Here is a 24,150-nt window from a genome sequence, read left to right as displayed (position 1 = left end):
ACATGGTTCTAAATATTCTCCTATTAAAGCAGAATAATCCAGTCCAGGTTTGAAGAGTCTAGGTGTTGTAGTTTTTAAACTAGAGTCGATTAAAGATGCGGAAGCTAGTGAAAAATTAGGTGGAATCGCCCTTTAGCCATTTCCCCGAATCGGAAACCAACTTCAGCTTCGTTCCCACCAGGCTGATTACGGGACAAATAGGTTTGCTGGTGTACAAATGATCCTCTCCTATCGACAGAGGTCGTCACTCCTCTTCCCCATATCCCCGGCTTGTGGGAAATAAAAGTTCAGAGAAAAGAAAAGAAGTGGTTTGTTGATTCTCTGAAGCATCGTGTGCTTCAGAGAAGCAGGTCTCACCGAGCTGTTAGTGGTTAACAGCCGAGCTGCAGTCCAGGCGGGGCAGAGCTGCAAGCCAGAGCCACCTGGGTCCCTGTTGTTCACAAACACCGGATTAAGTCTCTGAAATTGAAGAGAACGAAGGTAGGAATTGTTTAACTGCATAAGGTCTTTGTAATTTCGAATTTTGAACTCTGAACTCTGAAATATTAATATTTTGTTTTATCAACTCCGAATAATCCGCTTATACCGCGAGGCGCTGAGTCTTTAATTAGTTTTAACTGGCAGGTTTGACTCAGGACCCTACATCTTGAAGCAGTGCAACGTTTATATCTTACATTGACTTTAGTTTTGGTTGTGGTCTTCTGACTAAAAATTTTAATTGGATAGTCTAATCAACTGTTTGTTCCTTTATTTACTTATCTATGTATTTTTTATATATAAATTAATCAAATTCTCGAAGAAAATTCTGATCTGGATGTGTTGCCAAAATGTTTGACTGTACACTTGGTTGAGAAGTTGTTGCAAACGTGTATTAATAATTAATTTGGTAAATCCCTCTGATTCCTCAACCTGCTTATGCAACATGGTTAAGTTTTATGTTTTAATAGCTCGGTTACTGTGGTAAAGCAACTTCTGATTTACTTAGCAAAACGAGCACTACTAAAGATGTCCGATGTAACAGTGGTACTTGTACAAAGTCTGGAACCATGGCTTTAGAGGGGGGAAATGTTTTGCAGTCTGAAGATGGATAGTCTTTTCTTGTCCTTAGTCAACTACTGTTTTTTCTTTCAAATTGGACTTCCTGTTAAGAGATTCAGTATTTTCATAACTATAGCACATAAAAATGATGCCGGAGTCTTCTAGGTTTTAATTGGGTTGTAATTTTGAATATTGCAAGGTTAGCTCTGTTTTTAAAAAAAATTAAACTCAAAGGGCATCAAAATAAATGTTCCTGGTTTGTCACCGTTATGCAAGACAATCGACTGTCCCAACAAAGAGCTGTTTTTCCTCAACGTGAAGAAATTGTGCCATGAACTGACAATTAGCTCAACATGAGGACAGTAATGCTGTCCTGCAGAAAGATTACTGGATCGGTTTGTGACTTCATGCGGTAGTTTTGCAGAGCACATCTACAGATTAGACATGGACTGACAATGTTTGGTTCTATTGATCAGTTCTGCTTGAGGCATGCCTCAAGTAATGTGTCTAAAAACACATGTTGGCAACGTGCAGAGGCCTGTAAATGTGACTGGCCATGTGATGGGAGCAGTTGTGCAACAAATAGACCCACACACCCCGTCCATTCGGGGTAGGCTACTCTTGGAGATATTCAAAGATCTTTAAAGTGAGTCTCTAAAAGGATTTAGTTTATCCTTGGAACGTGAAGCTAATGGCTTGGTCAAGATGAGATAAGTGGACTTCTGTCTATAGCTCCATTCTCAAACATCACTTCACTCCTTCTTCCAACGCTAGGTTCACATTTGGATTAGTTTAAACCAAAGCCCTTGATTATTTACACAGCAAAAAGAGGTGGCTGGGAAGTGACTTTCATGTGTGAAACCCATACTGGATGTCCCTTTAGAGTAACTGCTGGATATTAAAGTAAAAGAAAAATGTATAAAGTGTTTTGAAGGAATGTTATTACTGGCCTTCTACTTGGAAGAAAAGTTGGATTTGCAATATAACATTTATTTTACCTTCTATACAGAACTTGTACCAGTAATGGACAGTGTTCTGGATAATCTCTCAAAAACTGTAAGTACTCAAATGTATTCTTCAAATCTTCAGAATCAGATTGAACTGAAGTACTGAAAATGGCCCCCAGATGAATCCCCCCTATACCACCCTCTTTTTTTTCCTTTCTTTTTTTTTTAACTTGGTGAGAAATTTGGATTCTCATTTTCCCACTGACTTTTTCAGGAATCTGTTAGCGTTTGTGTTCAAGATCCTAGACTCCACAAAGTTGACCCTTGGCACACTCATGTCGACTACGAGATCTGTTTACAAGCAAGTGTTTTTGACATAACATTGACCTGTGCTTTATTTTTGTCAGTAAGCCTGTTCGATCAGATAAGTGAACAAATATTTCTCTTTCAGACCAACAGCATGTGTTTTCGAAAGAACACTTCCTCTGTGAGACGGCGTTACAGTGATTTTGTTTGGCTGCGTCACTGTCTGAAGGGGAATGCTCTGATCATGTATGTTTAAACTGAAGAATCTTGTATAAACTTCTAGATGCATGTAAAAAATATTTCGTTTTCTGTGCAGAGAATTGCCCAAGTTGCCACCCTGGAATCCCTTCTTTAGTTTGAAGAACAAAGAGCAAGTATCCAAAAGAATGAAGGGCCTGCAGGAGTTTCTAGAAAAGTTAGTAGTTTTATAAAAGTACTGTTGTTTTTTTTTATGCTAACTGAGATGTTTCAATGCAATTTTCTTTTTCCAGTGTTTTTCAGAGTCCCTTATTGTTATCAGATAGTCGGCTCCATCTTTTCCTCCAGTCAGAACTCAGTATCAGAAGGATTGAAAGGTGTGCTCTTGGTAAGACCAGGTTCACTGTAGCTGAAGCTATTCAACAGTCCAGAAGCAGTTACAGCAGTTCAGAGGACAAGAGTTCTTCTGACTCGGACTGTGAGAGGTGAGATGTTCACAGTGGCTTACAAAAGTAATATGCTTTTTTTTTTTTTTTTTTTTTGACCTTGAGATTTTCTTTAATATTTAATACTTAAATGGGCTGTTAATGAAAAAGTAAGTCACTTAAGATAATGTGAATTACACAAAAGACGATTAGGACCATTAATAAATTACTTTTTTCAGATTTTTGCCTTTTTTTTTTCAGTATCTGAGTTTTAAAATTTTCCCCCCTGTGCCCCCACGTTCCTCCTGTACTTCCCCCACCCCAGCCAACAAAAGGAGCTAAAGCAAAAAAAAATATATATAAAAATAATGTAAACAAAAAGTTCAAACACACTGTATCTTTTATTCTGGACCAATAGTGTTTGAGCCTCATCTCTCTGGTTTTAAGAATGGTTCCCATGTACTCTGATACTCCTCTATCTGACCGTTTATCTTGTGGATGAGTCGTTCGTAAGAGGCGGTTTCTAAAAGTGCCGCATACCATTCTGTATAGGTAGGGATATTTTGACCTTTCCAGTGTCTTAATATAACTCGCTTTGCTGTGGTGAGGGCAATTTTTAACCATTTTGCTTCCTTTGTTCCAATTCCGACCTTATAATCTAAGAAGTTAAGAAGTCCCAATGTAGGTGTCAAGAGTAAGTTGGAGTTAAGTGTGCTGTTAATTTTTCCCATAACCTCCTGCCAATAAGAAATTCTATTCGGACACATAAGGAACATATGAAGCATGTCTCCCGGACTTTGTTTACATCGCCAGCAAATATCAGAGTTACTTATTCTAGCTCTAAATAATTTAACCGGTGTCCAATATAATCGATTAAAAATTTTGAACTGTATCAATTTGGAGCGCGAATTTCTCATGGGTTTTAACATTTGTTTGACTGTTGCACCCCTCTGTTCCTCTGTGAACTTTTTGTTTCATTCTGATTCCCATACCTTTTTAAAGTCCCGTATTAATGTTACAAGTGTTCTCAATCAGATAGTTATAAATATGACTTGCTCGTCTTGGGGAATCTTTCGTTTTATTAAACATAGCGTATATTGGTGATTCCGTGGGTACGGTTCCCTCAGGATTCTTTAATTTTGTGAGGCAGTCCCTAATTTGTAGGAACTTCCAGAAATCTTTGTGGTTTAGATTGTACAATTCTTGAAATTGTTGAAATGACAGTAAGCTACCATTTTGGAAGAAGCAGTTTATACTGTCAGTCCCTTTTGTATGCCAATTCCTCCAAAAGATCATTTTTCCCTCTATTTTTATTTTTGGGTTATTCCACACTGAGGCTGTTCCTTGAGTGAAGGGACAGGTGTTTGCTTTTTTATGTAAATGCTGCCAAACGTTTTTAGTGTGGTTGACAATTGGATTGGATTTAACTCCATCATTTGGATGTTGGGATAGATAATCAAAAGCTTTAAATGGAGCATTTATTTCACTTTCCAAGTTCACCCAGGTCGGATTATTGTGGTTGTTTAACATAAGTGATGTTATTTGTGCGCTTATAAAAGCTTCCTGATAAAGTTGCATGTTGGGTAGTCGTAATCCTCCATATTCTATTTTAGTTTGGAGTTTTAGGGCAGACATTTTAGTCTTTTCCCCCTCCCAAATAAAGCTGTTTATTATTTTGTCCAGGGTTTTAAATATAGAGTGTGGGATTTTAAGAGGTAGTAAACTGAATAGGTAATTTAATTTCGGTATAATAATCATTTTAATGACCTGGACTCTGCCCCACAGCGATATTTGTAAAAGTAATATGCTTTGAACTTTTTTATATTCACATCAGTCACAACGTTCAATGTGCAGTTGTCGTTTGGATTGTGGTGGACGAATGTAAAAAATCACACAGTTGTTGAAATTGAATGTGGTTTTATTTATTGAACAGTCTGTATTTTTCTGTGCAGAATTCAGTCTTGAAGACAAATATTTTAAATGTTAAAGTTGAATCTTGTGATGGTGCTCTGGTTTAAACATCAGTGTCCTCTCTGACCTTTCTTCTGTCACTTGGTCTTCATGATGCCTGTTCAGTTTTCTATGAAGTCTCTGAGGTATTTACAGAACAGCCAGATTTATACTCTGCTTAATTTGTACTGTTACTGTTTCTATAGCTCCTGCAGGCATCTGTTTGCACTGGCTTTTATTTAGTGGGGAGAGAGGAGTTGTGTACACTTGAAGTTCATTCTTTGTGGTTGTAACATGACTAAATCTAAAGGGTCAAATACATTTTACTAAACTTTGTAGCTTGTGCAATTTAGATGCTAATCTTGCGATTGTTTTCATTGTCCAGCTCTGCATCTTCAGATCTGGGATTGAGCATCGATGCTATGGCTCGAGACAGTTCGGTCCCTTTTCATCATTCAAATGAAAGAGACCCCTAATTGAGGATTCTCCTTTCCATATCATGCACAGTAGTTGTATTAAAACCTGCATTACCTTCCCTCAGATTATAAATTGGTGTAACTGCCTGTTGGCGATAGTCTTTGAAGTCATGGTATGTTTGACCAGAAAAGTGCAAAAAAAAATGTTATGTTCAGTGTCCTGCTTGGACCATTTTATTTTACCTCATTGTACTCAAAGACCTTTGTCACTTAAATGGTATGTTTGCGAGGAGGAAGTTTGATATACATTTTTAAAAAAACTATACAACACGTATGTTACGGAGAACTCTTAAAAATTTCAGATGCATTTTATTATTGCTTCAGTGTTGCACTGTATAGTAAGCAAGATTTGAATTGTTTTAATATTTGAATATTTGAATTGTATTATTAATGCAATATATTAATAATACAATATATAAAATATGTTTTAACCAATCAGATCTTATGGTTAAAGAATAAACAAATTGTCTTTGAAAAATTGTTGTGCGTTTTTATATACATATTCTTTTTTTACTTGCCAAAGTTTAGATTTGCTTTTCACAAGACGGTGGTACATGTTTGCATTGTGCCAACACTCCAGTAGAGGGAGTGTAGACAGCATCTTAAACTGAAACAGTTGGCTGTTCAGAAATGAAGGCCACATGCATTGCAGAACATTAACGTCCTCCCGCCCTCTATGTAAGGGAATATTTCTGCAGTTTTAGGAAAACCTGGTGGCCTTATACCTAAATAATTTGATTGGAAGACGGACTTAAAATAGCCAGAGTATGCGTGCACATATTAAAGTTTGATTTGAGATTTTCATCTCCAGTTATGTAGCCTGAACCCGAAGATGCAAATTTGAGCAGCAGTTCTTGCATGTATTGCTTTTACATCCTCTTATGTGGCTATAAGATAAAAATTTATGTCCAGACCTCTGGGCAGTGGTGAGAAATGGCTCTGACAAATCTGATTTCTAGCCTAGCAATTATTTGAAGTTACTGAAACTCCACTGAGAAAGTAAAATGCATCTAAAAGGTTCAGTAATACTTGTGTCATTTTGATACATTAATGTCTCGAAGGTTTCCTGACATTAATGTTAGAACATTTCTAACATTTTCAGTTGATGCTTCAATAAAATATTTGCACATTCACATTTGTCAGCACTTGTGTACTTGGTCATGTTGTTGTATGCCTGTCCAATTTCTGGCTGTTGAAAGGAGATGTTTGTTACATTTCAAATATTCTAGATGAGATCGGTCGAACTAGTCAAGGCTACTTTTGAACTTCAAACATTCCCAGGATGCAACAGTACTTGGCACCCTTTTCAAATTGGAGGAACCAATTGCTCATTACAGAAGACAGCAGCTGCCCCCACCAACCAACCACTGGACAGGACATGAGGATGCTCCCCCCACCTACATTAAACCTGGCCCGTCCTGTCTCTGTTCTTCTTTCCTCTGGATCACACCATCTCCCTGTGCGCACAGGCCATAATGAAGCTGTCAGCGACTTCACACGCCAGCCGCTGAGCTGTTTTTCACACTGCAAACACTGTTGCGTACGTACGCGCAACACTGACAGTTGTGAAAGCACACGAGCGAAAGCTGTGCATGAGTGAACATTTTCTCTCCTCTCCTCATCCTGTTGTCATCCGCCCCTCGCTCCAGTCCCACTGGTTTGTGTTTGGAGCTCTCAATCTGTTTGCTGTTAAGGCTGACCTTATCAGTGTACACCCCTTGACAAGCATACAGTTATGACACACACAGTTTGGTTCAGAGCGGGTCAATTTTTCTGCAAAAATGAAATGCAGCTGAAAGCGTTTGCATCTGGTGTGTGTGTGTGTGTGTGCGTGTGTGTGTGTGTGTGCACACCAACCAGCATTTGGATATTGAGTATTCACGGTACATGTCTATTTCAGCTTGGTAATTTATAACTCAATTTCCAGTGTGCATTGATGCGCTTCATACCTCAAAAACACCAAACAAAGCCCAAACCCAATTGTATTTGAAAGCAATTAGGGTGTCCACTGGGTTGTGAACGGTCCACGTTGCGATGGCTCTGGGCCCGTGTGATATTTAATTGTTAATTTTCTATCACATTAGTCAACTTCAGTGCGTTTGGACAGGTGACCAAGAGTCTTGTACGTAACACACTCGCTGCTTTTTAATGGCGGGATACTTCTGTGCGTAGGAGGGGAAAGGTGATGTATGTGCAGAGTTAAATGACAGGACTGGTATATCATATTTACCGCTGCTTTACTGTCACAATCCTCTTAATGCTTTTCAGTATACGTGGGTGACCGTCAATATTGGTTTAAGTTTATGAGTGTAAATTATTAGCTCATTTAGTCTCTCACCTGACGGCACCACAGGGGAATGGACTCACCTCCTTGACCGTACAAAAGCCAACAATGGTAAAATCCATACCAGCAATTAGCCTGCGTAGCTCTCACCCCGCCCCTGCACTCACTTCCACACCCATTTTTCTGCTTCTCTCACTTTTTCCCTCTGTTCTCCTCATCATCTCCCTGTAGGCCACAAGTTAATTACCTGTACTCTTTTGTAGTTGGGAGGCTATTTTTTATTTATTTATTTTTTGCTCTTTTTTTCTGCTGATGCTGCACACCCTGACTCCCTGTGCGTCAGATGTTGGACTGTTGAGAAAGTACGTAGGCTTCAATCTAGAGCTTGAAGATTTCTATGGGCTTTTTTTGTATGGCCAAAGAAGCAATCCTCCATAATTTATCATAAACAATCTGAAGGATGAATTTCACACTCTAAAGGGAATATCGTAAAGGGAAGTCATCATCAGATTTAAACTTATACTTAAGTACAATAAAACAAAATTAGGTTCAGTGTCTGGATATTCGAATTTGAGAAAGATTGTAAATACACATATATATATAAAAAACTAAAATGTATTGTATTATCAACCCCAAATCCATTTCCTCTTTACATTTTTTTTTCTATTATCAGAGAAAAAAATGTAAAGATCCTGAAACGGACTGCTGCTTTCATACAAAAACATATATTATCTAATGTTTTGTAACCTATAATGGTTTGAAAAAATAAAATGTGTTGCACTTAACAGTTATCTAATTCAGCGATCAACTTTCTGACCAGTGTATGATGACCACAGTATATAGAGATTTCTGTGATGAACTGGCAAAATTAAGAAACACTCAGTCAGTAAATTAATAAATCTTCATTTGTAGAGCAGTTCTCACACACAAGCACGCACGCACGCACACACACCCACCCACCCCTACACACAAAGGTAAAATCAGCACAAAAAGTTTTTAATCCAAAAAAGGAGCCACTTGTGTGTCCCCTCCCACTTCTGTAATCAAAATCCCATTTTATTTCTTAAAGACCCAGCATTTTGTTTATGTAACGGTGTGACCGAATTTAATTTTTCCTACTTAAGCATAAGTTTAAATCTGCTGATGACTTCCCCAGCTGAACTACAGCTGGGTAATAAGATATTCCCTTTAGTGTGAGGATTACATGTGCTGATCTCTATGTCCGGTTCCCAGAGATACAACTAGTGTAAGGAATGTTAGCACTTTTATTGTGGTTCAGAGGTGATGTATTAAAGAGATGTATCAAGAGTTCAATCTTCTCCCTAAGCTCCCGGCGAGCCTCTGTGGAGAGACTGACTGCTACTTCCATACAAAACACATACATTATCAAATGTTTTGGAACTGTCTTACCCTGAAAACTTAGTTTGAAAAAATAAATTGTATTCCACTTAATACAATAGGAGAGCCTTCCAGAAGGACAGCCATCTCTGCAGCAATCCACCAATCAGGCCTCTATAGGATAGTGACAAAACGAAAGCCACTCCTAAATAAAAGACACATGGCAGCCAGAGTCTAGACTTGAATACAGGTGAACATCTAAAAGGTGAGAAATCTGAAAATGGCTGCATGGAGGTCTCCCATCCAACCTGATGGGGCTGGAGAAGTACTGGAAAGAGCGGGCCAAACTGCCTAGAGATTGGTGAGCAAAGCCTGTGACATCACATTCAAAAGGACTTCGGATTGTAAAAGCTGCCAAATACGTATAAACACGGTATAAAGCAAAGGCTGCGAATACTTGCTTAAATGTGATGTCTTGGTTTTCTATTTCTAATTCATTTGCAAAACACAAACATTTTTCAACATTGTCATAATGGTGTATACTGTATTCGAAGAAAGAGATTAATTTAATCCAATTTGGAGTAAGGCTGGGACATAGCAAAATGGGGAAAAAAGTGAACTGCTGTAAATACCTTCCAGATGCACTTTATTGCTACCTGACAATGGAGGTTGTTTTACCTGTTTGTCAAAAACATATCTTTCACGGTTTGGTACATTAGCAATGATCAATATTTAATGAATATTTTATAAATCTAGTCATAATTCACCTTAAAACTTCCTACACTTATAATGTACTGAAATAAAGGAAAAGTAATGTGTTTCTCATATTTTGGACTTTCTAAGGTGCCACCTAACAAACTAAGGTTTTGTTTTGACTAGTTATAGAAGGCCATGGGGAAAAAAAATAGTTTTGCAGGGTAAAGTTCAAATCAGGAGAAAGGCACATGTGTGTGCACTGTGCAGTTATGTGTTGTTTTGGGGTCAAAAGTCATCACGTCTATTGTCTTTTGGATAATTCCGTCTTAAGTGTAATTGCACAAGCTGTCATTTAAAGTCAATGGGTCTCCCTCCGCAAACACCGCCACCGCATGCCTAAAACATACACATGGCAAGGTTTTGCACTCACTCCGCACATCACAGACCGTTTAGCAGCTAAAATATGACCCGTGCACAGATAAATGTCAGCGGGCCATCTATCTGAGAGTGTTAAAAGTCGGCTAATGGAGATGACATATTAGCGGCCCAAATGACTGCCATAAAAAGAAGCGCCCTCCATACCTCGCGGCTGTGCCTGGCCACTGTGACGGCAGTCAGACGCAGCAGCGATCTGTTCGGAGTGGAGGGTGAGCTCATATCTGGATCTTTTGATTCAATAAATTGTGTGGGTTCGGCTGTGAGGCTCTGTGATTGGGAGATGGATGTGACATATTTACTTGAGGGCTCCCACTTTCACGTTGTATTACACATTTCCCATATAAAACTCTTGCTGTAATCCCAATAACCTCTCACCTTTGACTCTTCACCCAGAAATTATTAGCCGGGCCGGCTTTACTGTTGCCATTTGAGTCAGTGGCAAGACTTGCTTTCAAATCAATATCCCCCTCTTCAACCTCGACTTGAAGATCCTCCACAGGTACGCGATTGCCCTCTGATACTTCACCCCCCAACCCCCCTTTCCATCTCTTTATTAATTACCCCTCTCCAGCCATGCGTGTCTTTCTCTCTCTGAGTGAATGGAGCAGTTGTAATTGCTTCTCTCTGGAGCAGTTAGAAGCGACACAAAGGAACCGTATAGAAAACCACATTTGCATTCGAGATGAGCCGAGATGGAGAGAAGGGGAGGGAGTGCTGCCCTCCTGCCCCACACCGAACGGCTCCTCTTACGTTCTACCTTTTACCCCCTTTTTTCCTCTCCATCCCTTGCTCCTCTCATCTATTGTCTCCCTCCCTTCCCTTCCATCTTATCAACTCCCACCACCACCTCCCCCGGCCTCCTCCTTTGCGCAGCATGCCTCCCCTTGCATTGTCTTTCCAGAGAGTTCCAAGGTCGACGGGAGCTTGCTCATCAGAGCAGGGTTTTGTAGGGCTCAGTGTTGGTACGGGTGAGCTCATTTCTGTAGGGGTGTGCGTGCGTGTGCATGATTCTCCTCATGTGTACATGTGTTTGTCTACATCCCGAGGCCTGCAGGAGTGTGCTTCTGTGTATAAAAAAAAAAAAAAGAAGAAAATTGTGGTTGTATTTCTAATGGCTGTTAAAGAAGATGTAGGGGTAAGGGTGGCTGTAATTAATAACTCAAAACCTCAGAATTGCACTTTTTTACAACCACCAATATCTCACAACCTCTCAGCCCTACGACATCACTCTCACTCACTCCTGTGGAGGACGCACATACACAAGACGTAAACAAACACACAACTCCTGAGGGCTCTTCTTTTCCAGCTTGATAAGCATTTCTCGCTTGTTTCAGCGTTTTGATCAATACACTTAAAAACGCCAAAGCTAGCATAATTAGGCCTGAGATGGCTCCCGCCGTGACTGAATGGGCTCCACCTGGGGAGGCGCTCACCATTATCATCATCGCCCCGTGGATGCGTGCGCGCATGTGTGCTCATTCCCCGCGCTCGGTGTGATCTAATAGAGTTGACAAAGTGCGCATCAGGACGTAGATTAAAGTAGAACTCGGAGCTATAGGTTAATTTTAGCAGGTGATGGAGTTCCCCCATCCACTGCGTTCTCCCTCACCTCCATCTTCGTTCACCATAATCATTTGGAACAACTTTAACAATGCATCTCTGCCAGTGTGTGGCTCATTTCAATATGTTGTAGGCCACCTCAATCATTTTTTATTGGTTTATTTACTCAGAACGATACATGGATGGGGGCCAGAGTGATCATAAATTGCCCACAATTGCCATTATGCACACAGAAGTGGCTCTCCTTTGTGCTACAATTCAGGGTCAAGATCTTTGTAAAATCCATCTTAGACAGTAAAGAAAGCTTTTAGGTACTTGGTGAAGGCTCACTCTCCGACTGATGTTCCATTTTTGATCTTCATCCCCACAATAAATCTATCAGGGGTAACGATGTCCATTTCATAGGTTATTCTTTTTTTTTTTTTTCCCTTGTTGCTTATCTACATTAAACCTAGATGTAAAGAAGTAGTTCAAGGTTCCATGTGGCATTTCAGTTATTCTGTATACTTTAATTCCCTGTTAAAGGATTCGTAATCCTTGAACTTTTTCATATTTTGCTATATTGAAACTTTCAATTGTTTTAGTGGAATTGTAGGAGACAGAATAGCACAAAGTAACTCGCATCTACCTTGAGAAAGCGTGTAGCTAACAAGCTGTGTGTAATTTAGCTTGAAATATAAATCCGAAACTTCTGAGTAGGTCTAGGAAGTTTGTGAGAGAGCATTAGTGAACAATCACGTAGACAGACAAAACTTCGGAGGATGAAGTTGTGAAGGTGAAAGCAAGGTTGGGTTATAAAATATAAAACAATATCCCAGACTCTTCACTGAGCACTGTTCCCTCTATCATACAGAGTGAAAGAGTGTTTGCAGTACAACAACAAACCTACCAAGACATCGATGCCCACCTAAACAGATAGGCCTTGCAGAGATCAGGTAGGAGAATCTGTTGTCAGGACAACTACTACTTGAGCACTCAACAAATTTGGTCTCTAAGGAAAGAACAAAAATGAAGTCATTATGAAGAGAAAACTATATAAAAAAAATTCTGTTTAACGTTTAAAAGTGCTCCTATCATAAAACTGAGTTTTTTAGCCTGTATGCAATATACCATGTATAACAGGAAAATAACACCACCCATCACCCTCAACACACCACCCCTACTGTTAAACACAGAGGCAACAGTATCTTGCTGTGGAAGGGCTTTTATTCAGCATAGATTGCCAGAATCGACTGAAAGATGGATGAAAAAAAAACAAACTCTTGTGGTGGCAAAGGAGTTAAGTCTTATGCAGAGGTTCACCATCCAGCAGTGAACATACAGACCCATTCAATAATATAGAACTTTATTGACAAAACAATTTATTTAGGAGCTTTATCACAAAACGAAACACATTATGGAGATCAATTACACACAGATGGATGTTTCGAGTCCGTTAATTGTGATGATTTTGTGCCAATGCTTAATGAAAACACAACATATAAAATTAGAATATTACATCAGACCAATAAAAGAACAACTTTTAAAAACAGAAATGTGGGTTTAATGAAAAGTATGTTTAATAGCTGCTTAATTGATGTTATTTTCAAAAGGTACTGACATTCTGACAAATGAGACTCACCAGCATGTAGATTCTAATTTATTGAATGTGACTGCAGCCAGAGTCTGTTCAAGGCACATTCATGCATTAGAATGGCCCAGTCAAAGTCCAGACCACGATGCAATCGAGCCTCTGTGTTGCAAGGCTCGACAGATACGATGTATCCAGATTTTCCAGAGAATGAATGGGCAGCATTATCTGAAAAACAGGTGCACTCCCGCACCGAAAGACTTGTAACTATAATTGCAGAGAACGCTGGTTCCCTAAAGTATTGACTTGGGCCAGGGCCGCTTGGTGCGGGGAGCTCAATACAAATGCATACTGTATTTGGATTTGCAGAATTTTCACATTTTTATCACAGATCACATGAAATCCTGATAGAGCGCACATAAAAAAATGTGACAAAGTCGAAATGGTATGAATACTTTCTTGAAGCGCTACATTTCTTTCAGTCTTTCAGTTTGCGAAACCGATGGAAGAATGATGGAACGGATGACAGAAGCAGGGCTACAGTGTTAGCCTGGCTCTCCCTTTAAAGACCAAACACAGAAAGGAGACGTCTCAATTCTGATCACAGCCAACAAAGAGCTTTACATGATATGTGGCTGAGAGGGGATGTGCGTTAGGAGGATTGTACAGGTGTCCGTGGGGGGGGAGAGAGAGAGAGAGAGCCATCCAAACTACTGCTGTTTGGGAGTGGAGGGAGGGGAAGAGGGGCTCCACACCGTGCAAGTGTCCACAAGCAATTTGTGTGCGTTTGTGTGTCCGTGTGTGTGGTGTGTGCACGAAGCAGTGTGGGAGGAGGATTTAGACCCATCATAAAGGAATTCTCCCCCCTCCCCTCCCTCCAGCCCGTAGCTCATCCCGACACTTTTATGCCTTTTTATTTTCAGGCCCATTGCAGCCAAGCCCGGAGATGTGATTTATACTGGCTGGCAGCATGGGCACTGCAGCAAGAAAGACAGATGGAAGGAGGGAGCTGAGGAGGAGGCGGTGGTGGTGGTGGGGAAGGGAGTGGAAGAGAAGAGGGTTATAGGGAGCTGCTGAGGGAAAGAGGGGATAGAGGGGATGTAACGGTGTGTGCGTGAGGGGTGGTTTGTTATTAAAAAAGAGATATGAGGAGGATAGGGAAAAGAAAAAGAAGACAGAGAGAGGGGGGGAAGAGGAGCAGAAAGTAGGAAAAGACGAGGGGAAGCTTTCCTCACGTCTCCCTCACCTCCTGTCACATCCTAACCTCTACATTTCTCTCCCTCTAATGAGTTATTGGCCCTGTCGGACTCAGGAAGAGAAGCCCCATCTCTCCACCACACTGGCGCCCTGACAGCGATAATCCCCTCCATTCCCCCTCTATCCTATTCTTCAACTACCTGCCCCTCACCCCACACACACGCTCTACCCCAGGAACCAGGACACACCTCCGCCCCCCCACTTCCCTCGTTTCTGCCTAAGGTATGTGAAATATTCATGACACTCCTATTGATTGGGATGGGAAATATTGGGAGGAGGCAAAAAAAAAGAAAAAAAGAATGGGGTAGGGAGCTCGGGGGGATCATTTGACAGGCTCAGGTCTGAGGCATCGAACGAGACGAGGAGGCCGCCGCCCACAAAGAGACAGCTCACTTACAGGGAACATGGGCCGAGTGGAGACGGGGAGGAGGACGAGAGACAGGTAGACAGAGGTGGCGGACAGAGGTGGCAGGGTTGTGAAATGGGGGGCAGGAGAGAGCCTAGGAGGTGGAGCTTTGGTTGGGGTGCCTTGATACCACGTACAGGTGAATGCTTCGGGTGTGTGTGTGTGTGTGCGTGCGTGCGTGAGTGAGACACCTGCCTCCCTGGCTGTGTGGCAGTTGTACAGTCTGTACGCTGTAACATCTCTCTCTGTCACCCAGCCGCCTGAGAGGAGATGAGCTGCCATGCCGACTGTCGTTCATCCATCACAAAAGACAGCACACACACACACACACACCCATTCACCGGTTCACCCCAACACACAGTCGCATTCTTTCAAGAAAACAGAGCCACTTATTTTGCCCCCATCTACATTTCCAGTTAGGCAAAACATCCTTGTGGTCTCTGCAGATACATTTTTCTCTCTTAATGACTCATTTGCCTCGATTCATGCCCTTAATAGGCAAAAGAGGCTGTTTAGCAGGGGCGCTGTCACAAATTAAACCAAGACACTCTGGGGCACAATATCTGAATACAAAAAGAAAAGGCCAGCCCAAACTGACTATTTTATAGTTTAAACTGGAAGTTTAAAAAAGACATGACTTTTTCTTAGGACACGTTAAATCAAACTGAACTTTTCTTGTTTTAGACTAGTTAGAATTACCAGAATGATTTCCGTTTGGTAAATACCAGAACAACGGGAGAATTTTAACTTTTTTTCTTTTTAAGTTCAAAAGAAGTTCACATCTATTTCCCACTATCTTATGTTGGGTCATACGCTTTCATCATTGTTCAACAAGCTTCTCCCAGCAGTTTGCTGGAATTTTGACCAATTTCTCCAGACAAAACTGCTTTGACTTTGTCAGATTTGTTGTTCACTTTGCACACAGCTTTTCAGATCTGCCTACAACTTTTCTCCAAGTCGTGGCTTTGTGATGCCCTCTCCAAAAACAACATTTCTTGTCTTTTAAACAATGTAAAACTGATTTAGGCCAATGTGGAAGACCCACTTGCGTTTTGAGGTTCAACTTCCGGCGTCTTGAGATGCCGCTTTAACATTTCAACAAAAGTTTCTTTCTTTGTGATGCTTCCTCTGCTTTGTGAAGTGCACCAGCCCCTTCGCCCGTAAAACATCTAATCAACACAATAAATCACATCTAGTCCATTTCGAATTTGCCCCAATCCATGTCAGACCTGTCTAACTTGAGGCATCCTGCATAAAATCAGAATAAAACCAAAATGTTATCTCAAGCACTTTTCCACATTGCTGTAATCTGCTCCCTCAACGAGGGTCAGTTGTAACATCAGTGGAGGTTAATTATAACAATAATAAAAAGTGCTCATTTTCTAATTAAATGCTAATTACTTTTGTCATCAACTTTAATGGGGTCATTTGTAATGTCTCAACAACAAAAGCATGCGTGCTGCATGCCTCCGTGAGCGCTGGAAAAACAGAGCACACGTGACAGCCGTGCTTGTGTGTAGTTAACCACAGTGCAAATAAAAACAGCATGACTCAAATTAGAATTGCGGGTAACTGGTGTATCCTTTAAATGCGGTGGCAGGGGAAATGACGATTTATCTAAATAGGCTCCCTGCACAAACATGGCAGCCTATAGCAAACATTTACGGGAGAGTCTCTTAATTAAGAAATATCCCTGCCTTTTAGAGCAGCTTCCTAAATTTGCTTGAAAGAGGGACTGATTTACTAAAAAAAAAAAAAAAAAAAAAGATTTTCCTTTATATAAAAAAGAAACTGGATTAACTGTATTCAACTTATTTAGGGTTCCTGAGAGATACACTTTCACCACAGTCTGGAGTCTTTTACAGCCTTTAACAGGTTTTCCTCCAGGACAACCTTTCTTTACCTCCCTCTGTTCCCCCCATCAGATGTGGGTTTCCAGCGCCCATGTGCATCTTGAAGAAAAGCACCACCATGCGTCATTCCTTCACCCCCTTTGGGAGCCTCCCGTTGAGCTGGAGGAGATAGCTGAGGAGGGAAGGAAGGGAGGAAAAATGTTGAGAGTACCAAAGATCCAGCTTTCAGCACGGCTTACTTTCTGCTGCCTGATATCTACAAACAACTTTTACACTAGAAAATAAATACTGGCAAATAAACCTGTCAGTACTTCCCTGCGCTGCCTCCATTTATTAATGGTATATTGCCATAGCCCATAGCATTGAAAAATATCACTGATAATATCCGAGCTGTACAGAGGTTATAGTGCATGTCTTGAAACTGAACCACATTAACGTCGACAACTAACAGCCCAAAAATTATGAACAAAACATAAAGGTTTGGAGATGGCGTCTCTTTTTGGCTCGCCCAAGCTATCATGAGCTTCCTCAAATAAATTAGTTTTCCAAATAACAATAAGTTAATCAATTAATGATCTTTTCAGCTGCGTTTTTTCCACTTTCACTTTTTAATGCCTCCTGTGCGGTAGCCATTAAAGCCATAGCATGTAATATAATTTGGTGAACAAATCAGTCTAAGTTATTATGCTACTCGTCACACTTCCTTTAAAAAATTAGTCATCCCAGTTGTAAAACACTGTCTTCCTCCTTTAGGCATTAGCTTAGCACTTTGTTTCTTTGTGGATGTCTTTAATTAACAATTTATTTTGTTCCTATGGTGACAGTACACCTCCAATTACTGTCAAGTCCTGGAAACTCAGAACTTGTTTGTGTGTCTTACCTTTTTGTCTGCTCTTCTAAACGGACTGCTGACGGTTTTTCCTGTTTTCCCCCTGGCTTTAATTTTTGGAACTTTTCTTATCTTTGTTTCTCATATCTCGACCTGTTTCCTTGACAATTCACATCAGCAACAGTACACTCAGTGAATTTATTTATTTAGTTTTTATTTGTGACTTTTTGTTTGTTTGTGGTAAAACCCATATGAAGTCAGTAAAGTCAGTTCAGTAAAGTCATTTAGTGTTCAGATGTGTTTTTCTCCTAGATTACATAACAGAAATAGCTTATCTAGGTAGGAATCAAACATCAGGTTCTGCCACCAGTTTCTTCCTGATAAATTGAGATTTCCTTTCCACTATCATCACATGCATTCTCAGTATGAGCAATCACTGTGAAGTTAATAACTTAATGCTGTCAAATGTGGTCTATTGAAAAATACGTGTTCAGACAAAGGTATTGCTTTGTGAAGTATTCTGCAGATAGAAACATTTTATAATGTGGATTGAATTTGACCATATGCAACTGATTTTAAATGAGTTTATATAAGGGAAAATAATTGACTTTAGATCTGTGTATATAGACTGGATCTGTTTGTTTCTTTTCTTTTTTTTTTGAGTGCCTTGAGATAACACATGTTGCAAATTGGTGCTATATAGCTAAACTGAATATAGCCAGACTTGAAAAGCTTCTTTTGTGTGGTAGCAAAAACAATGATGAAGTGTAGCATCTCTAATGAAAAGGAATATATACCTCTTGATTGGATCGGAGATGCCATTTCCAGTCAATAACATTTATGCACTAAATAGAAAATTTAAAATTTGCTTCCATCAACTTCAGGCAAAACTTGAGCAATTTAATTAACAAACATGACCAATTTTTGTCTTTGCTTGAATTAGCTGCAGAAAACAGAAGCCTTTAAATCAGCGACATGAAGACGTATTCTTTGCACTACAAAAACTGGCAGCCTGCTAAAGTTAAATGCACTGGTTAAACTTAACTTGTTAAAATACAGATTTTGTGCAGAACATGAATTTATGAGTTTTCCATTAATTGTAAATGGACTTGACTGTTTTTGAACTTGTCAGCATTGATTTAACTCATGTCTGAAAGTTGGACTGATTCATAGTTTCAAAGCAGCTATTAAAGAATTTAAAATTTATCATAGAATACCCTCTGAGTAAAACAGCGACTCAAAGAGTTGGAGAAAAATCCTACTACTTGGCCTGGTAGACTTTGCTTTATTCGACCACCAGTCTGATTTGATTTGAACCTCATTGAATTTTAAAAAAAGTAATTGGTGATTGGTATAAGCAAAAGTCAATAAAACCTAGAGATACGACATCTTCATCGATGCATCTCTAATTTTAACCATAAACATGCCCTTAAAACTGCATTGTTTACAACCCATTACATGCATCGAGTTTTATTCTGTTAAGAGCAAATTGGCCCAGATTTGGAATATTTGTGCTTGTCTAATAGCCCTCCGCTCCCATCATGCACCGGCGTTTGTTTGAATGAACAAACACGTGCTGCGTTGTTTCTCCAGCCACTCATCGTCGTAGTTCCTAAAAGCCCTTATACTGCCACGATGAATTTGATAAATCCCCTTATCGCCCCGGGAGACAATTAAAGCGCATGTGACAGGGGTCCCTATCTCCGCTCTCCTCCTGTAGCGCTTCATTTAGAAGCCATTTGTCTCCGCTATGGATTTCCTATTTTTAATGGCGTGCGTATGCAGGCATCGGGGCCGTGCTGAATAATAGATGTCTTTCGCTTCCTATCGCTCCCTTTCATCCCCTCAGCCTCCCCATCTCTCCTTCTCCTCGTTCGCTTCTTCGTAGCAAGGGGCCCTGGGGGAAAGAGTCAGTGTCACTCTGGCAACCCAAGTTTGCGTTGCCTCTCGTGCTCTCCGGAATCTGGCAGGAGGCTATTTAATAACGCAGACAGGGCTTTTGGTGTACGCCAGCAGCAGACAGTAAACTGATATCAACGGGCACACGTTAACCCTCAGCAGCCGCCCCTTCCTCCCCTCCTCCCCGGTAAGAGACGTTTATCACAGAGAGCTGGGCCGCGGCTCGCTGAGGTGATATATCGCCCTGGCCGAGCGCGAATGAATAGACTAGTAATTATCCCGTTAAAAGGGTGGCCAGACAAAGAGGGAGCCTCGCTATAATTTAAATTGTTTTGTTTCCCCCTGCAGTCGAAGCCCGGCTCCCTGACTGACACGGCGGAATGGAAAAAGTGAGCCTATTTATAGCCTGAGACGCACAGCTAATTGTGGAATTTAATAAGGTTTCTGGAAGAGTGGATTGTGTAAAAGCCCAAAGGCTTGCACCTTCTTGCTTCTCTGCCCTCCTATCTCCTTCACATCTTCTTTCAGCACTCCAGCTTTGCTCTCATATTTCTCCACCTTGTCCTGTCCTCCCACCTTACCTTCTTTTGTTCCACCTTCTCTTCTTCTTCTCCTCCTCCTTTTTTTTGTATCCTCTTGACCTCCATGTCAATTTTTCTCCCCCTCCCTCCCCCAGTTAGCTTCTATCACGTGAAATCTACCTTAGACTAATACTCCTCTCAGTCCGACTGCGTGCCGCTGATTGTGTGATTCTCGACATGTCACAGTGGTTTAAGGTGTGCAAGGACCGTTGTGTGTGCGTGTACGTGCAGGATTACAAGCTACGATACGTCCAAGTTGTGTGTGCTTGTGTGTGTGTTCACGTCTGGTGAGTGTAAGACAGGGGTAATTGAGCTCAGAGGGTTTTCTGTCTTTGGTGGCAGAGGGGAAATTGGAATCTTCAGAATCCATTAGAGAGGCCCTCTCACAGTAGGTGTGTACGTGTTTTGTGTGTCTGTTGCATCTTTGTGTATGTTGCACGTCCGCGCGTTTAGTGACAAAGAGACGCGGATGAAAAGCGGCAAGCATCTTGAGGGATAACACCAGAAGTGGAACAATGCCGGTTGACGGAAAAAATATATATGAAATTTAAAGTCGCAAATTATCTGGAAATGTCTTGCTTCCGTGCTCTATATTGTGTGTGTCTCTGTGTGTGTTGAGTCCCAAGTGTGCATGCACAGGGTCTCTGCTTCTAACTGACTGAGTATCTTTATACACTGCAGGAGAAATGGGGAGGGGAAAAAAAAGAAAGAAAAGGAAAGTAGGTGCAGAAAGAGAGAGGGGTAGGGGGGAACAGCAGGTAGCCAACAGCAGATGGTCTCTCGCTTCCTCCCTACAGAGCTATCACTCTCCTTCTCCTTCTCTCTGCTCTTCTGGCTTGTGCCGTTTCCTGCATCACATGTCATATAATGTATCATTTCACCTCGGCGTCCTTGGTCACGCACAGTATTTACTGTCTTGCGCTTACCACATTGCTAAACAGCCTTCTGTCGCTAAGGTTTACGGTTAATTGGTACAGGAAGGGTGTCCTAGGATAATAAACAAAGCCTGCATTTTTAATCAATATAATATCCGATTCAAATAAATAAGAGAATTTTGCCTTCATGAACCTGCTCTTACTTTTTCTATGGCGCCATGGATCGCTGATGTACCAAAAAAAGTTCTAGTAGGTCAAGTTCTCTGATGACTGTAATGCTGTAATGATTTCACTGCTGTGTTTATTTTTTTTTTTTAAAGTATGGAGCTCCATTTAAAATAAGAATTTTATTGGGGTATTGTACCTGTAATGAAATTGTGTTCTCATTACGTTGAACAAGCCATTTAAATGCAAAGAGTCCCTGGTTGGTTGTGCTGTGCTGTCACGCAGTTATTGTACAGTAGTTCTCACACGGTGGGGCATACGGGACTCATTTTTAGTCTTCCATTGCTGCAACTCTGGCAGTTCTTTTGCACTGATCAGGCATGACATTACGATCACTCGCTTGATAGTGCATTTGTTTGCCTTTTGCAGCTAAAAGAAAATTCCCTGACTCATCAAGAGATGGATGCCACGTCAAGATATGGATTCCACTCCAGCAGAACCGCATGTTCTCAAATTAAGAGAAGTTTCCCTTTAGTTGGCAAATCATTGGATGTGTGAAATTGTCCCAAAAGAATCTTGGTATGCTGAAGCGTTAGGAGTTCCTTTCAGTGGAATTAAGAGACTAAGTCTAACCCCTGACAAACAGTTTTGCAACATAAACCCAGCTGGAAGAAATTTTATGACTACAATTTTACTGAGCTCCTCAAAGTGACCCATTCTTTCACAAATATTTATAGCAAAAGTGTGCATGTAGCATTGAAAGTGACTGAAACGACTTTCTTCGATGATATGAATTGGCGAGTAACTACTTTTGGCAATAAAGTCTTGCAGATATTCTTTGACTTATAGAGGTCACCGCACATCTTACCTTACTTTAAGTGGCATGTTCTCTTCTATTTACAAATTTAAAACTGTGGGCCAGCGAAATGACCCTTTGTGTCATATTTTATTTATACCACAGAGAAACAGGAAGTTATGAATTACTAATGAAAGGTTCCTAGACACTGATTCATAAAAAAATAAAAAAATAAAATAAACAGTAAATTTGTGGTATTTGCAGCGATACGGACCACAATAGTTGAAGGCTATGAATATTTTAGATCTCTAAAAATCATGTTTATTTCCCTGTTCAAACAGTTCAGACACAAAATACACCTTAAATGCACAGTGGAAACCATCTTAGCACTACCACAGAAGGTAACATCAGACTTCCTTATCTCCGCTCTTGAGGGTACAGCCAGTAAGAACCAAGGGAAATAAGTGGCGCTCCTGGATTGGCTGCTTTGCAATTGCCAGTCAATGGTGTGTCAGGTAGCTGAAGTATTTCAGCTTACCAATTTGAATTTTCGTTGAAATATTCAAGATATGCTCTGGAGAAAAATTTGCAGTTACATTTCATAAAATAATTCAACAGATATGTGAATCCTTAAATACGGAACTGGGAATTGCTGCAGGGCCACTGTATAAATAACAAAAGCATCCAATCAAATGTTAGGAATGCTAATAAGTGAGGCACCAGTGATATTTTTTGCCCTTTTGCCTCACAGGAAGTATCTGATTAAGCTTTTTTTTTTTTTTTTAAGCTGGGTTACATTAGATTTCATCCCTGTACTTGAGCAGTCATCCTTAGGGCAGAATCCTGGTCTTTACAACTTATTCAAGATGTGCTTCCTCCTGCCATCGCCTTTTGACTGACTATCCTTCAGTCCTCATGTATTGGTGATTATCCCACCACATAAATCTCTGCCATTTTTGCACCATTCTTATGAAATCATCATTATTGTTTTTTTTTTCTTTAGATCCTGTCATTTAAACAACATCTGACATCATTTTGTGTATAAATGCATTGTCTATGAAGCATATTTTTAGGTTTACTTTTTCAATAAATTGAACAAATTACACGACTGCATTGGCACGTATTCAGATCAATCATCATCTATTTGATTTTTACAGGATTTTCAAAGCAAACCGATGAAAAGTGAACAACATGTAAAGCGCTACTTTCTTGTCAATTAAAGTGATAAGTGTGGTGTTTTCTTTCAGAGCACGCTGTGTTGTTGTTGAGGGAAGCCGCCTCAGATCGATACAGTCACACTGTTAGCACTTTGGTTGTGCCTTTTCTTAATGGGAGGGTGTGTAGTGTGCATCTGTGTGTCTGTGTTGTCAGGTCCGTCATGTCCGTAAAGTCATGTTCATGCTAATAACGGTGCTGATATGAAAGTGTGTTGCGCAGCAGGGATGTGTGCACTGCTCTGTACTTGACTGTGTGTATGAATGCACGCAGTCGGTGTGTGCGTGTGTTTGTTTGTGTGTGTGCGCGAGGTAATGATTAGCCTTCTCTTAATGGGAAAATAACGTCAGAGCCACTGGGACGTTTAATCCATCTGAGCTGATTCTGTTTCCATCACAGCTATTGATCAACTCCAGTGACAAATCAACAGGGGGGTTACTAGTGTGTGTTTCTGTATGTGTGCAGAGAGCATCTTACACAGCGTTTTACTATGTCACAACTTGAACCCCTAATGCAACAGTAGACTCCAGTATTGTACGTTCCTATTTTTTTGTTCCCCTTTTTGTTCTCTCCTTTATTTGTTTTTTTTTTGTCCTTGTTTTGTCTGGTCTTTAGAGCCAACCTTCTACCATCCTTCCAATCTGCACCCTCCTCCCTATCCTCTATCTCTCAAGTCTTTAAGTGGTATTGGCTTTAAAGGGGCAGCAAATCAGTTGCTGATTAATACGGAATTTTGGTGGCCATTTGTCTGCAACGCTGCCCCTGTCTATGTCAAACCGCGCCCCCCACCCCACTCCTTTCTCTGCTTCTCTTGCTCTACCGCTCCTCTTGTTCTCCTTCCCAAGGCGGTGATGAATGACCAGCCGATTGCCCAGGGATTAGAGTCGTCACGGTTACCTGTGCCTTGACAAAGTGGTCCTGATTGGTGACCAAGGAACTCCATGGGGGTGGGGGGTCATATCTCAGAATGGACTAGCGTGGGGTTATTTGTGTGTGTTCAGTTTCATTTGAACTTATGTGTGGTCTGTATGTATCAGGAAGGGTTAGG

At 40.7% G+C, this 24,150-nt stretch overlaps 1 protein-coding gene across 4 annotated transcripts; it reads left to right on the top strand.

The window, feature by feature from the left end:
• The first annotated feature begins 208 nt into the window (after window positions 1-208).
• LOC102236581 (sorting nexin-10A-like) lies at window positions 209-23,044 on the top strand. 4 transcript variants are annotated; one of them, XM_023345379.1, is made up of 7 exons: window positions 209-480; window positions 2,048-2,094; window positions 2,260-2,346; window positions 2,437-2,537; window positions 2,608-2,706; window positions 2,783-2,974; window positions 16,815-17,764. In XM_023345379.1, exons 2-7 carry the CDS (start codon window positions 2,062-2,064, stop codon window positions 16,912-16,914), a joined length of 612 nt encoding a protein of 203 aa, XP_023201147.1. In that variant the 5' UTR covers window positions 209-480; window positions 2,048-2,061; the 3' UTR covers window positions 16,915-17,764. The 4 variants fall into 4 exon arrangements, with proteins under 4 accessions (XP_023201147.1, XP_023201148.1, XP_023201149.1 ...); XM_023345380.1 differs by lacking the exon at window positions 16,815-17,764 and adding an exon at window positions 12,510-13,182 and having other exon boundaries at window positions 210-480; XM_023345381.1 differs by lacking the exon at window positions 16,815-17,764 and adding an exon at window positions 21,521-23,044 and having other exon boundaries at window positions 211-480.
• The last annotated feature ends 1,106 nt before the right edge of the window (window positions 23,045-24,150 follow it).

This window comes from Xiphophorus maculatus, chromosome 13 (assembly GCF_002775205.1).
Source record: "Xiphophorus maculatus strain JP 163 A chromosome 13, X_maculatus-5.0-male, whole genome shotgun sequence".
Lineage (NCBI taxonomy): Eukaryota > Metazoa > Chordata > Actinopteri > Cyprinodontiformes > Poeciliidae > Xiphophorus > Xiphophorus maculatus.
This window is presented reverse-complemented; position numbering and strand designations above follow the sequence as displayed.

Coding starts and splice junctions, on each gene's coding strand:
- LOC102236581 (XM_023345379.1), top strand. CDS start 2,062: ATGGACAGTGTTCTGGATAATCTCTCAAAAACT. Junction 2,095..2,259: donor TGGATAATCTCTCAAAAACT/GTAAGTACTCAA, acceptor TGACTTTTTCAG/GAATCTGTTAGCGTTTGTGT. Junction 2,707..2,782: donor CTGCAGGAGTTTCTAGAAAA/GTTAGTAGTTTT, acceptor TTCTTTTTCCAG/TGTTTTTCAGAGTCCCTTAT.